The 14,659-nt window shown below is 38.5% G+C and overlaps 2 protein-coding genes across 7 annotated transcripts in view; one reads left to right on the top strand and one right to left on the bottom strand.

The window, feature by feature from the left end:
- The window catches only part of LOC128217537 (protein-serine O-palmitoleoyltransferase porcupine-like), a 20,559-nt gene extending 14,900 nt beyond the window's left edge, over positions 1–5,659 (bottom strand). Inside the window, exon 1 of one of the 2 annotated variants that reach the window (XM_052924733.1) lies at positions 5,335–5,659. The gene's annotated coding sequence lies outside the window, so the exon portion shown is untranslated. Of the gene's footprint in view, positions 1–199; positions 367–5,334 lie in introns of those variants that run through there. The other variant, XM_052924732.1, reaches the window with a different exon arrangement.
- On the top strand, positions 797–14,659 carry LOC128217536 (ankyrin repeat domain-containing protein 50-like). Of its 5 annotated transcripts, none has more exons than XM_052924728.1 (15): positions 797–1,596; positions 2,343–2,432; positions 2,619–2,840; positions 3,513–3,641; positions 4,955–4,999; positions 6,146–6,235; positions 6,726–6,833; positions 7,256–7,375; positions 7,591–7,680; positions 7,904–8,002; positions 8,750–8,902; positions 11,922–12,014; positions 12,129–12,251; positions 13,450–13,551; positions 13,912–14,659. In XM_052924728.1, the coding sequence occupies exons 1-15, from the start codon at positions 1,555–1,557 to the stop codon at positions 14,044–14,046; spliced, it is 1,641 nt and encodes a 546-aa protein (XP_052780688.1). In that variant the 5' UTR covers positions 797–1,554; the 3' UTR covers positions 14,047–14,659. The 5 variants fall into 5 exon arrangements, with proteins under 5 accessions (XP_052780688.1, XP_052780687.1, XP_052780689.1 ...); XM_052924727.1 differs by having other exon boundaries at positions 7,901–8,002; XM_052924729.1 differs by lacking the exon at positions 4,955–4,999 and having other exon boundaries at positions 7,901–8,002.

Here is a 14,659-nt window from a genome sequence, read left to right as displayed (position 1 = left end):
AATTGCATCTTCCTTTGACATTAAAATAGTTAACACAATTAACTTAGTGATGTTGTCATGGCAGGTTCAATCCATAATGTAGCCAATTGGCGTCAAAAACTCGTGCAAACAGCATAAGCGATGGATACAATATTAGTGTTACTTAGTATTAGTATATACAAAGTTAAATGTCCTGATTTCCCCACAAAAATAGCATTACCTCAGTAGTTTCTTTCAAATGAAACCTTGGTGAATATCGGTGCAAAGCTTGAAATGTTGAAATGAATGTAATTGATTTGAACCTATTTGCAAACATTCATTTGCGGCCTTTAGCTTTTTTTGCTAATAAGAAAATAAATATTTTTCCAAAATTTGACAGATCCTCGAAAACCTATGCCGTAGATGTCGACTTTAATGGCAATAACGGCAAACAGAGAACCGGTCACGCAGCGATGTAGGACTACAGAAACGGTGCTTTATTGTATTCGAGAAAAAGAACGAACAGAATTTAATTACTTTCCGAAATTCTACCTGAAGCGACAAGACAGCTATTATAAATTTTATTATTTGCTAAAGTATGAACATAATAACGTTAACTAAATAAACGTGGGTAATTATTTTTTTAATAAAAAGGAGTGCGGTCTTTTTACAGTCGGAAAACGAGTCAAATATTATTTTCATATTCAGAGTTGAATCGCACCAATATGATCTGTGTTTACTATTCTGTTCAGATCTAATCTATAGCTAGGACCGAGCGTGTGTCCACCACGACCGTGACGTCACGTGCATGGATGTGGCATTAAATTAATTGCTTCTCAATATTGTGAGAGAAAACCTGGCATTAAACGGGAAGAGATTTCCAGAATCAATATAAATCACAAGGAGGATCAATGAACGTCCGTATTCCTGTTTAACCCTGATAAAATTAGTTTCTTAAGCAAGTGCGTGCATGTGTTTTCTTTATCAGTTGCGGAAATAATACACACAAACAATAATAAAACAAATCTGAAATAATGTTTTAACATAATAATCTCAGTGGGAAATTTTACTTTAAAATCCGCAATTAGTAATATCGATCCTTTATATTGGAAGTGTATCATGTTAAGTTTTTACTTATTGAAAGAACGGATATAGGAGAGGTTTAATGAGGGTAAAGTTTTACCCATAAATGAATGATTGGTATGTTTAAGATTAAGGTTAAGGTTAAATAAAGGCTGTTAAAGCAGGTAAATATACAATCGGACCACTCTGAAACATAGCAATACCGTAAATGCGTGTGATAAATAATCCATAGGTTCAGCAAAAAAGAAATTTAAAGATAAAAGAAGATCATTTGAGGAAGCGTTATGTTTTAAGGGAAATATTAGTGAATGAGTGAAGATATCTTAAGACAGAACTTGGCGTTTGAACTTGTTGTGATTTTTTAATAACATTAAGAAAAAAATCAAGGATGGATACTTGTATAATTTTAATAGTGCTTTAGTAAGCTGTCAGGACTTAAGGTATATAACTGGCAGACAGCCCGTGGAAGTTAGAGGAAAGCCAACATCTCAGAAAGAGGGAGAGAGAGCAGCTATGCTGAGCCTGCTAGACACGGAGGAACAGACGCCTGAACAGGTAAACGCGGACGGATGCCGAACAGTGTTATCCCTTCCCTGACGGGCAGAATTCGACCTGTCAATTTCTAATGCATTTCGCATTCTTATCACTAATCTCTTAAACCACTCGATATTTCATGTATGAGCTATTTATGTTACTGATGTTCGAAGTTGTTGTTAAAATACATCTAATCAAGTTTACGCCGTACTTTAATGGTAAAATACAAAATCACGAACTACTAGAACAATTTAAAATAACATGTAAGTAACTATGATTCAACCAAGTTGCGTTTTAATGAATCCGATATTGTTTAAAGTTGCAAATATTTTGAAATCAAGATATTTGCTCTTATCTTTCTGGCCTTATATTGAAGAGGTAAACCAATAAATGTCAGTTTTCACATGAGATTAGCATAATTCAATACGGGAGTATTAAACTGTTCGTCGATCAACTTAAATACAAAATTTAGATTTCGAATCTTCAAAACCATTTTATATACATGTACATAACTTTTTCAAGCTAAAAAATAATGTTGCTATAGTTTTGTAATTATACACTATTTTTTTCTAAATTTGACAAGAAGGCTATAATGCTTATGTCCAAGCATAATTTATTTGAATCGTGAAGTTTACCATATTCAGTATTACAAAAATGACTTGAAGTGAAGATACTTTTATTGTTGTAGCGGTTGAGACGTTCAGCCGACTTACATAATTTTAAAATGTTTAAATGACATCTATACTTTCACGTATGCCGAATGTCAGGCGCGGCTGTACGAGGCGTGTCTTAAAGGGAGCCGCGAGGACATCCGGAAGTACGTTAGTCAGGGCGCCCTCGCATCACAACACATTAAGGTAATTCCTCCCCCACCTCTACGCGTACTGCGGGGTAGTTGCAGATCTTCTTTTTAAACTATTTCAGTGAAGTTTTTTTATACATTTCAATAAATCGATATCTTTTTCCAAACATTTCCCATTTGTATTGACCTGGAGCAACATCGCTTAGTCTTTACTTTTGATGTTTCCCCGCAATCCCTACAGGATGGTATGAACCCTATGCACGTGGTGGCGGTGGCCGGGCGGGCAGACGCCGAGGCGATCCTCACCGTGCTGCTGGAAAGTGGACTTCCGGTGGACGCGCCGACTGCTGGCGGCGGCGATACCGTGCTACACCTGGTAGTGGAGCACGTGGAGGTGCAGCAGGCCTTTCCACTCGTGCTCAAGATCCTGGAGTATGGCCCAGACCTCTCCATCCGTAACAGGGTGAGTCACGTACCCGCACTCTTATGACAAGCGTCCTCCAACGGAGTCAGGCACACTTCATATGAAACGCGTTCTATTCGATACATGATATTAAGGACAAAATATTAATGCGTTTTACTTTTTATAACGTTATGATCTCGCACGTATCCTCATGATTGCAAAATAAAATTAGATTGAATATTGTTGCAGATTTGTATTTTTAAACTGCATGTAATATTTTCCATAAGTTCATTATTTAGTAAGAAGTTAAAGGTTTATCAGACATAATTGATGTTTGTTATACATGTGTATAAATTGATTTTGAATAAGAGTGTCACTTAAAAATACAAGTGCACTTTTATTATGCGAGGCCGCTTACAGCTTCCATAGACTTTACTTTAACAACCAGTTTTGTATATTCGCCTCTCCTAGATGATATGTTTATAGAGGAGAAATCTTGGTTTCAGTGTAAGATCGTAATATAGTTCACCGAGTGAGCACCAAACGCTATACAGTGGAATATCATTTTTATTTTACCGCTAAAACGCCGGAAAGTATATAGTAAGAAATAGTGTCATTCTCACATTTAACGCTATAATTGTGGTTGATTTTGAAAAAAATATGTATTAAGTTAGTGAATGGACCCTGTAATCACCAGCACTGGGTTAAACCACCCGCTGTTTGTTGTTTCAGAAGCTGCGGACGGCGTACGACATAGCGGTGGCGCGGGGCGAGTTCGAGCTGGCGGCAGTGCTGGACGGCTCAATGACCGCCCAGGAGGCGCGTCAGTTCTACACGGACAAAATTGCCGCGCTGTACGGGGTACGTATGCTTGATGCAATGCAACATAAAAAGAAAAATATACTTTAAAACACTTATGCGCTGTGTAGAACACAATCACGAGCCTTATACCGCTCTGTCCCCAGATAATTAAGATCCTTTTCAACAACTACATCGTCGGCAACCACGGTACTTTTTTCCGTTACACTTCATACATAATGAAGCATAGCGGAGTGTAAATCGAGGGTATCCGATGGTGCAACAAATATTGACGTATTACGAGCATTATTATAATAACAGGGACATTTATACCAAACGACATGTTGAGTTGAATTAATATACTGAGCTCAATTGTGGAGTCATATGTAAGCTGATATAAATCACGCTCGAGTTTGTTTCCTGGGCAGAAATCATTTTGAGATGCCAAGAGAACCAAGGAAACGTTCTAACCCTGGGCCTGTTAATATTCAGCCATTATTCATTTCATTTCCAAAGTACTATATATTTTTTTTAATTACATGAAATGTGTTAATTGTCAGATTAAGCTACATGCAATGTAATTACAATGTAAGTGAATTAACATTAAAAATCGCTTAATTGATCACCAATGCGTCATGAATATTATCCAATACATCTCCATCTCATCAAGACCGCATAAGCGGTTTCTGCATCAGGTTTTTGCGATAATCTAATAACGAGGGAACTTCAAAACGTTCTGTGTTCTGTGGTTACTACTCCATGTACTCGGTAGACACACGTATCGTGCAGACCACAATAAATACAGGAAATCGCGTCGTTGCATCACACCAATACATACCCTGTGTACAGAAGCATTTGCTGTATTCCACAATATAATTATATGCCCCCTCCCTTCCCACGGAAGCATATGTTACATCCCGACAATATATATGCCCCCTTCCCACGGAAGCATGTGTTATATCCCCATAATATATATGATCATGCCCTCTAAACATAGAAGCATTATTTGCATGGGCTTAAAAATGCCATGTAACATGAAAATGTTAGAATAATAAAAATGATTTTAAATTACTCCTTTCTGAAATCCTAACCTCATTTATAACCTTAAATCATTTGTCACCAATTTCCTTCCATATTCACATTATCACCATTCTTTACAAAGTTATTTTTCCATTACAATGGCCATATTTTATACTTCTTAAATCGACCATCATTTTTCACCATTGCCATGAATTAAGCGCTAAAAATATCATACATCTTTTCCATGTTTTAATTGACAATGTCTTTATTTCTTGCTATATTATTAATAACTGAAGTTTTTGAAGGAACGTTACCCTTGTATTGAAATGACTCTAACACAATGAGGAATGTTTTAGAGAAGGGACCGGAAGTTGTCGGCGCGGACAAAACGCCTTCTTCAGGTATCTCGTGCACGCGCGTACAAGCTCGTGCAGGCTAGGTTGGACCATGGCAATAGCACGATCTTCATATTATTAGTGGCATAGCTAGTGTATTATTCAGATTTGAGTTCTAGTGTATGCGATCTATTGATTATAAATGATAATGAAACCAAGAACGTTTTTATTTACGTTGACATCTTCAATCAAGAATTCTAGTTTGATACTTTTACGGCGCAATGAGGTTTCCAATTTATGTATCCTTTTTTGCATGTACATACATATTTGTTTGCAAAATAGCAAAAGCACAACACCTTAAAACCAACAAGGCGAAACATCCCATATAGAGAATGACTTACTGAGTTTCTGCGCTGTTTTGTGCTGTCCTGGTCGTCAGAATTTAAATCCCTGCAATGCGTTAGATTATAAACATTTAATTCTCAAACTTGCACGTGTGTCTTGACTTTACTCTTGTGCACGTAGCTAACAGCACGTGGTGACGCGGCTAAGATTTCATGCACGGTGTCAGACGTCATTTCACGAGTACACGTCACAACTTTACTGGGAATGCTTCAGTTTGCTGTGTTGGCCGTATATCTTTCATTATTCAAACACTACATTTAAATAGCTCATAAATTTCATCAGCCACGGTATTGATCACATCTTTTTCGTCTGGGCGTTATTCATCAAGTTTCGTGATCAGAGTTTTAAGTTTCCTCTGAATGCACAAGTTTATTAAGTTTGTAAACATTAAAAAAAACAAAAACAAATGATAAATAGGCATATTGTTAAAGTCGAACACCAACTACCAGTCTCAATATAAATGTACACTGGTATACAGCGGGTTCATTTTATTAAGCAATCACTCTCTCAGGGGAAGATCCCGCAATTGACATTAAAGGGGGCGTAGCTTAGGGGTGCAATCTTTTGACATGCGCCCCCCCCCCACAGAACCGAGTTCTATTTTGGTTTAAAATGTTGGCAGGGGTGTTTGAGGGTAGCTCCCCCCTCCCTCCTAAAATTTATATCAAATAGTAGGAAATGGTGCATTATGAGCGTATTATGTTCCTTTTTACGATATTGACCAAAAAATTAACTCGGACTCTGTCACCCCCCCCCCCCCCCTCAGCTCGCTAGTGCATATGAGTGACACCGTCTCCTTTCCTGCAGGCGCGGTTGGTGGACGCTGTGCTGCGCAGCAACGAGCAGGAGATTGCGGACTTCCTGAAACTCGGCGCCGACCCCAACTACGTAAACGAGGTAAAGTCCGGTCCGCGCTGAAACCTGTGCCCGCACCGGGGATGCAACAATGATATATAGCGAATATTAGTATCATAAATATGATATCAGAAACGCACAGCGTCGATTTGACAGAAATAAGTTTGAGTTCAAGCATAAGTTACAAGAAATACTTTTCACATACAGTCCGTAGTACCATGATAAAATAAACACACATTATTTAGGCATTATTTTTTTTTAAGTAACAATAAAAGAACAAATTGATATACAATCGAAATCGGTTGGCTCGAACTCTCAGGGACTACTGAATTTACCTCGAAACTCGGAAAATTCGAGCCAAGCGGGAAGCTTTACCTTCAGTATTAAGAAATCGGTCCTGTACATTTAATTCGAGCCCACGTGGAATTCGAGCCAAGCGAGTTCGAACCAACGGGGTTCGACTTATGTAACTTTACGCGAGAAACAAGACCTAGATTTAGAAGTATACTGATCTAAGTTTCCCTTTCTGCAGCACAAGAACGGGTCGATCCACTACGCAATCACGCACTGCACGCTGCCACCACAGCGGACCCTCAAGCTCCTTATTGACGGCGACGCTGACGTCAACCTCACCGATGATGTAAGTTTTTGAAACCAACTTTCATAGAGATACTGTCGGTGTGTCCCTGTATCTGTCTGATCTGATAATACCTAAGCGGTATACATAACAGTTTCATTATTTGATGTCTTTGCTGTCAGAAATATGACAAATGTTGATCATTTTAACAAAGATAATTACATTCATATGCAATAAATCGACCTTGCGTTACTTAATAAATCAAACATCATCGTTCAGACTATACTTAATTTATACCTCGTTAATAAAATAGTCATGTATTTAAGCTTCTTGTTATTTTATTAAAGTAATTCCAACTTTATATTCTCATTTACAATTCATAAACCTCTTCCGAAGACCTTTTTTTGTAACTATTTACACCGTCCGGTATATAAATTTTCATGGTCCGACGTCCCTTCGTTAATAAACTCGCGTGAATTCTTCAGGAGGGCGACACGGCGCTCAATCTTGTGATCAAGAGTTCGCGGCTGCGAGACAACGGCGACATGCGCACGTGCTGCGAGCTCCTCGTGCAAAATGGCGCCCTCTCCACCTCCAAAGACCTGGTGAGTTCCGACATTCCATGCTGTAGATGTAACATACGATTGTGTAATGATTAAACCATTGAAACAATTTATCTGTGCTGTACAAGGGCTAGATGGATCTGCATTGAGTGTGCCATTCGAACTTAACATGCGTGGTAAAAAAACGGCTTTCGTTGGCAAATATTCATGTGTCTGTTCTGTCTGTCTGGGTCATAACATCTTATTCTTATATTAAGGACGGAAACGACGCGTTGGCGCTGGCGACCAAGCGGGGTTATGACGACATCGTTCAGCTGCTGACGTCAAACCGGGGGCGTCACGTGCAGGTAGGCTGTATTGTCTAAGTGTGGCCAGATGCTAGTTGTAGAAAATTACAGGAGTACTTTTACTCTTAAATAATTTAGTTTATTTTTTTGAATGCATATGTCTTATTTTGCTTGTGTTTGAATTTATGAGTGCTCGTTAAACCTTTATGATCTTCACTATGTTGTCTTAATGAAACACATTTAACATCACTACAATATTTTGAATAATATTGCGTGCAAGCAGGAACCACGCAGCAGGCCGTCGTTCCAACTTCCGGTACCCGAGGAGTCGGACGAGGACGGTGAGGAGGCGGAGGCTCCCCCAAACCCCGTAAACGAGCAGGTAGACACCAGCCCTCTTGACTCGGAGGCAGACGCACTAAACCTAACACTTCCGCTTTTAGACAGTCACAATCCCCTAGTTCCCGTCCTGTGCTCCCGGGCACGATATTTTTATTTTTAGTCCGTACCCGGGACCAGGCGCATTTAATCTTTAGTAGTCACCCGCCTTGACAATGGATCACTAACACTCCTATCGCCGCCCAGCCTTTGGGGCAGACTCATTACCCATCTAGTACTATCCCGGTTTCGGGCAAAGACTCACTAGTGAACGCCACATACTGTGCACACACTTTTTGACATCTGCGAGGCCAGTTAACTTGTAAGCAAACTATACTTCTGCACCCGCTTCGCACTTTTGCATTCACATGCCTTGCTAGGCGGTTACCCTATAAATATAAGTCTTATTTCTGTTCTATTACTAGACAAGTATATTTAGACCTTAAACCCCCCTTGTACGCCATGTTTCCTTTGCCTCATCTACAGAATACGCATTTCTTTGCATGCTGCTTCAGTGGATTTCCAACAGACTCATCTCGCTTGCCACACAGAAACCTCTAATCGTTTTGCATATACTCCTACTGTGTAACCATCACTCATGATTAATAGGATTGTGTGTCTGTGTGTGTGTGTGTCATTATCTCAATCAATATATATGTGATAGTCAGTGATTATATAGTTATTGTTGTATGCCATGTTATTGATAAACATTTCACTTTAGTCATGCCGTAATATTGCCGCCCTGTTATAGTCAGCTCGGGAGACAGTGATACCCGTACAGGTAGCTCCAGCCACTCGGCCACTGCCGGCCGTGCGATCCACGCCGCGGTTCCCACCACCCTTGACCGTCACGGAGGAAGACGAGGAGGAGGAGTCGCCCGTCCCGCCACCTGTTATGCCCCAGGTTGTAGCGGTTGTTCGCTCCACCCCCTAACCTGTGGTGTTTTTTTTTTCTAATTATTACTTTTATGGGCTTCCATAAATGCGCCGGGATGCATGTTCCTAACCCGCTCTGTTTACAGTGTAACAAACCATCGCATGCTTGTTAACTATGTCCATCAAATACTTTGATGAACATTGTATTTTTTAAACCATAACAGAGGTTGCGAACCACTACTTGCACGTGAACGCGTGTACTTGATTTTGCGCACTACGTCATCTCATTCGGAACAACTCGGCCATTTTCCATCGAAAACAACCTCGGATAATGGACGGTTGGCGGGTTCACGATGTCAGAAATCTTTACATCTAGCTACGCTAAAGTAAATCACGTAGTAATGTCAATTTAGCAATTAAACTTAATTACTTTACTTTTGGGAAATTAAATAATTTATAAATCACTTCACTTGCAATCAATTTAAACTTAATTATACAAAGTACACAGTGAAACATTTCAATTAATTAATACTATTATTTATTTTTTTACGAACTATTTCTTCTGATGTACCGGCATACATCCGAGGTTTATTTCGGCCAAGGGTTTCCGAATGTTCTACATCCAGGAATGTAAACATCGTGCACGTGCAGAATTACATGTGAGATGGCACGAGGGAAGGGAGAGAAACGAGTTTAAGTTGTCCTACAAGTACCAGTGAACTTTTCTTTTTAAATTCACGTGTATCTGTTACTTATACATGTAGTTACACGTTCACCTCGTGCTTCGCAACCTCCTCGCTATTTTATAGAAATGCTGTATATCTCTTTTTTTAATTGACCCTCTTATTCAAAATCAATTAAACACATGTAAACACACATACATTTTGAGTGATACACCTTTAACTACTTACTGAATAATGAATTTATGGAAAATATTAATAACTATTTAATTATTATTATTATTATTATTATTATTATTATTATTATTATTATTATTATTATTATTATTAACAATATTATAACAATAACAATATTATTACCGTGTATTTCATAGCTGAAAACGCAAAAATATTAAATGATTGGTGAATACTTTAAGATTTACTGCGATCTACTATCGTCCCATAAGGTAGCAATACCGTGTTCTCTGCACATTTCTTTTAAATTAAACTCGGTATCCTTCATAAGCATCATTGTTTTCGACATTTGTTCATTGTTTTTGGTATATTTAAACAATTGTATTAAATGTGTTAAATCTTATTTGGGAGTAATCGTGCATCTTTAAATTAAAGCCGCACTCTCACAGATATACCATTTTTACAACTTTTTTTTTATTATTTGTCTTGGAAAGAGATTTTTTGCGTATATATCTGCAAACCAATGATATAAGATTGCTGACAAAAAATCAGATCGTAGATTTTCATATTTCCGTTCGAAAATAAATGTTTATAGCTTAAACCGCAATGGTTTAAGAAAAATGCATACAACATCAATTTTTTAACATAAATATAAAAATCTGCGATCTAATTTTTTGTCAGCAGGCTTATATAACTGCATGGTCCATCATTTTCGCAAAAATTGGCTCGTTCCAAGGCAAAATGTTTTAAAAAAGTTATCAAAACGTTCAATCTATCAGAGTGAAGCTTTACGGTCTGGTACGTGCTTTTTTGGCAGGCATTTGATGCTGTCGCTTTATCATTTCCGATTTTGTTGTTTTATTTTGTTTCGAACTATACTGGTATCTGTTTGTAAATGTGTATCTCAGTAGCATGCACCTAAGGCCTAAAAAATAAATTGTTTGGTTAGGGTTACATCCTTTTCAAAAATAGGTAGGGTAGGTAGGCTTTTTTATTTGTTTATTTATTAGGCTTTATATAAGAATGTCATTTTCATCATTGGAGAATGGTGTTAAAGTTAACTCCCGTATAAGCATTTAAGGTTTTAAACTACATATTTAAAAACCAATAAAAAAGAAAGATTTTTTTTATTTTTTTTAGTTTTATAAAAAAATTCAAACTGACTATAAAAACGGTAGGGTCGGCGCCTATTCCATAGGTAGGGTCGGGTAACCCGAACCAAATGTGTTTTTTAAGCCTAACTAAATGCTTTTTACAATGGTTGAAGGCTTTATTATTTAACTGAAGAGATGAAACTGTGAAAACTGCCGTGACGGTTCTGCCCGCCAAATACCACAAAGCTACAACACCAGTGTGGGGAAAGGGTTATGCTTCATACTTGAACGGTCGTGTATTGTTGAGTAATTGGTATGTTGTTATCCTATACAGTATATCATGCATGACTATCTGACGCCCCGGGGAGCGGCCGCCGGTTCTGTCACGCCCCCATTCGGGGTCCGCGGGCCAGGGCTCTTGCCTATAGCGCTCCCCGAAGATGGCGTCACATCCGGTGACTCGGGGGCAGGGGAAGACGGAGATCAGAAGTCGGAATTGGTAATCGTGTGACACCGGATAGGTTGATCGAAGTTAACGTCACATCGCCGTGTTATGAGCACGTTCAATGATTGTATGTGTTCTATTGTAAAGCAAAGTGGACGTAATATTATGTTTTGCAATATAGAATATGTTAAATTTTACACATTTGTGTTGTAGCCGTTATTAACCGCTTATAACCTAGTTTTGTTTGAACTAAATATTGCACTGAAAATTGTACAGCATATACATGTATATAATTATTTATTGAACTCACAATTATTAACACCTTTTTAGTTTCACATTTGTACGTTATGGTATTCATAAACTTATTATCTATTCTATATTGCCGTGTTTTATTTATGTTTTGAAGATTGCATTATCAATTATAATTCAGTGATAATTATATATTAAATACAATACTAGCATAAAATATTAAGAATGATAAAGTGATGTTAAAGTTGCAAATCAAACAAACCACTTTAAGGTGTATAGACAATACGGCAGTTTTTTAAACAAAACACATAATTATTTTTGTATACAGCATAAAATATGTACGCGAGCGGTTGCATGACATGTTGTCGCGCACGGCACCGTAACTCTAGGTTCCTGTGTTTTCAGGAAGCGCTCGTGCGCGCGTGCCGTGAAGGAACGCTTGCTGACGTCAATGAGGCGCTGTTTACGCTGAGGGCCGACCCGAATATTCCTGACGACGTAAGGTCAACACATCATAGTGTTTTCTCTGTACCTCGTTCTTTAGTGTATTGCATTATAATAATTCCAAAAAACGTTAAACTGTACCAGGATATATTTCTGTTATATCTCTAGACGGGCCTGTACGCGCTGCATCACGTGCTAATCCGGGGAGAGTTCGAAGATGAAGAGGAGCGTCTGGACATGCTGCGCTCCCTTATAGAGTCGGCGGCCGATATTAACATAAAGACCGTAAACGTAAGTAGGCGGGGCTAATATGAACATGCAAACAGTAAACGTAAGTGGGCGGGGCTAATATCAAGATACAGACCGTAAACGTTAGTGGGCGGGGCTAATATCAACATACAGACAGTAAACGTAAGTAGGCGGGGCTAATATCAATATAAAGACAGTGAACGTCAGTAGGCGGGGCTAATATCAACATACAGACCGTAAACGTAAGTAGGCGGGGCTAATATCAACATACAGACAGTAAACGTAAGTAGGCGGGGCTAATATCAACATACAGACAGTAAACGTAAGTAGGCGGGGCTAATATCAACATACAGACAGTAAACGTAAGTAGGCGGGGCTAATATCAACATACAGACAGTAAACGTAAGTAGGCGGGGCTAATATCAACATACAGACAGTAAACGTCAGTAGGCGGGGCTAACATGAACATGCAGGCAGTAAACGTAAGTAGGCAGGGCTAACATGAACATACAGACAGTAAACGTAAGTAGGCAGGGCTAATATTGATATAAAGACGGCGAAAGTAAGTAGGCGGGGCTAATATTGATATAAAGACGGCGAAAGTAAGTAGGCGGGGCTAATATTGATATAAAGACGGTGAAAGTAAGCAGGCTAATATCAACTTACAGACAGTTAACATAGGCGGGGAAAAACAACAGCACACAGACCATGAGCGTTAGTATGCATACCGTGAATGCAACTAGGCGAGGCCAATATCAGCATACAGACAGTAAACGTAAACGGTGCCAATATCAACATTTCTTGGCGTCGATGAAAAGGAGTGATATACAGACCGTGAACGTAAGAAGAGGGGTGATATACATACATTGAGTATTAGATAAAGGGTCAGGGGGGGGGGGGGTCATGATTTTGTCATAATTGATTTACGTGAATATAAGTAGAATGGCATTGACATTACAGATTGTGCACAAGCCGCTATTGTTTAGACAACATAAAATAAGAGTAAATACGTGCATATATCGTAAATATGCATTAACGCATATACACTTGTCTTTTTAAGGGGTTTGATGCAAAGTTTCGATATATTTACGTTTTAACGTAGTTTACCTCTTATTTTAATTGTACATTTTGGTTTTATGCCGGATAAACAACAACATCTTGTGCAACAAGCCATGTACAATAAATCAAGGGCTGCCTTTCCAACTAACTCATATTTGCATTGCATATATTTCACCGACAGAGCGAGAGTAGCGCCTTGCACGTGGCGGCCACCAAGAACCAGGACCACTGCGCCCAGCTGCTCCTTGACACACACAAGTGCGACTACAACGCCAAGAACAAGGTAACTCCGATGGCTGTATAAAACATTCACTTGACTATTTGAGGTTTCAATGACCGAATACGCTTAGGTGGATTGAAAAGGATAGCATGTACATATATATATATATATATATATATATATATATATATATATATATATATATATATATATATATATATATATATATTGACCTCTTTACTAACTGCAACCACAATGATCCACTTCGTTTCCTATATCACGAATTGCAAAGTTAAGACTCGTTGATGCATTGCATAACATCGGTAATCTAAGTTTGCTTTGACCCTTGCTAGCTCGGTTGCTGAAAAAGTTACAATGTACTTGAAAGATTGAGGTTCCAGTGTTTGATGTTGTATTATTCAGCACGGGAAAACGGCGTATGAAGTGGCCGAGGAGGAGGAGTGCCGCGAGGTGATGGACGTCATTGAAAACCACCGCCGGAAGGTCCGGGATGGCATGCAGAAGGCCGCCAAGGCATCTACATGCACCATTATCTAGAATACACACAAACAGAAAATACTACAGACAATGATATTGTTGCCATCTTGTTATTTCAACATCATTATACAGGTTATGTTAAGCTAACCTTTGGACTATATTTGGAACTCATTCAAACAAAACAGGTTCAATAAGTAAACGTTACTGGATTCTCTACAAGAGGAAATTGTACACTAGCACAAAGCGGAAGAAATAAGCATGGGTATTAGTAAACATCGTGATTTATCGGCACCCTAGTTATTGCACGGTTAAACTCCGCCCACTGGTGACGATTCGTATACGGGGTTAAAACACCCAAAGAAAACCAGTTCCATCATTGTACAATGATGTACATGTTTATTTATAGCTTCTGATTTTGTCTCAGTCCCCTTCAGCTTACTTTCCAATGGAGGTATGCTAAAAAGCAATTGCACGGTGCGCTCGTGGACATGTTTCAGACTGTGATCTATTTATAGCTCGATTTGTGTCTATCAATTATTAAAGGTGTTTATTGTTCTATGCACTTTATAATAATTATTATTATATATGATGCACCATTACAATGTATTGGCTGGACCAATACTAGCGTGATGGATCATTAAATAGTTTATTATTAAATATATTATTAAACAGC

The sequence above is a fragment of the Mya arenaria genome, chromosome 14 (genome assembly GCF_026914265.1).
Source record: "Mya arenaria isolate MELC-2E11 chromosome 14, ASM2691426v1".
Taxonomy (NCBI): domain Eukaryota; kingdom Metazoa; phylum Mollusca; class Bivalvia; order Myida; family Myidae; genus Mya; species Mya arenaria.
Note: the sequence above shows the minus strand (reverse complement) of the source record. Positions and strands in the feature narration are given on the sequence as shown.

Bases quoted from the DNA above. Each gene is read 5' to 3' on its own strand.
- LOC128217536 (XM_052924727.1), top strand. From the start codon at position 1,555: ATGCTGAGCCTGCTAGACACGGAGGAACAGACGCCTGAACAG. The intron at 2,841-3,512 runs GTGAGTCACGTA...TTGTTGTTTCAG, and splicing joins ACCTCTCCATCCGTAACAGG to AAGCTGCGGACGGCGTACGA. The intron at 12,252-13,449 runs GTAAGTAGGCGG...TTTCACCGACAG, and splicing joins TTAACATAAAGACCGTAAAC to AGCGAGAGTAGCGCCTTGCA.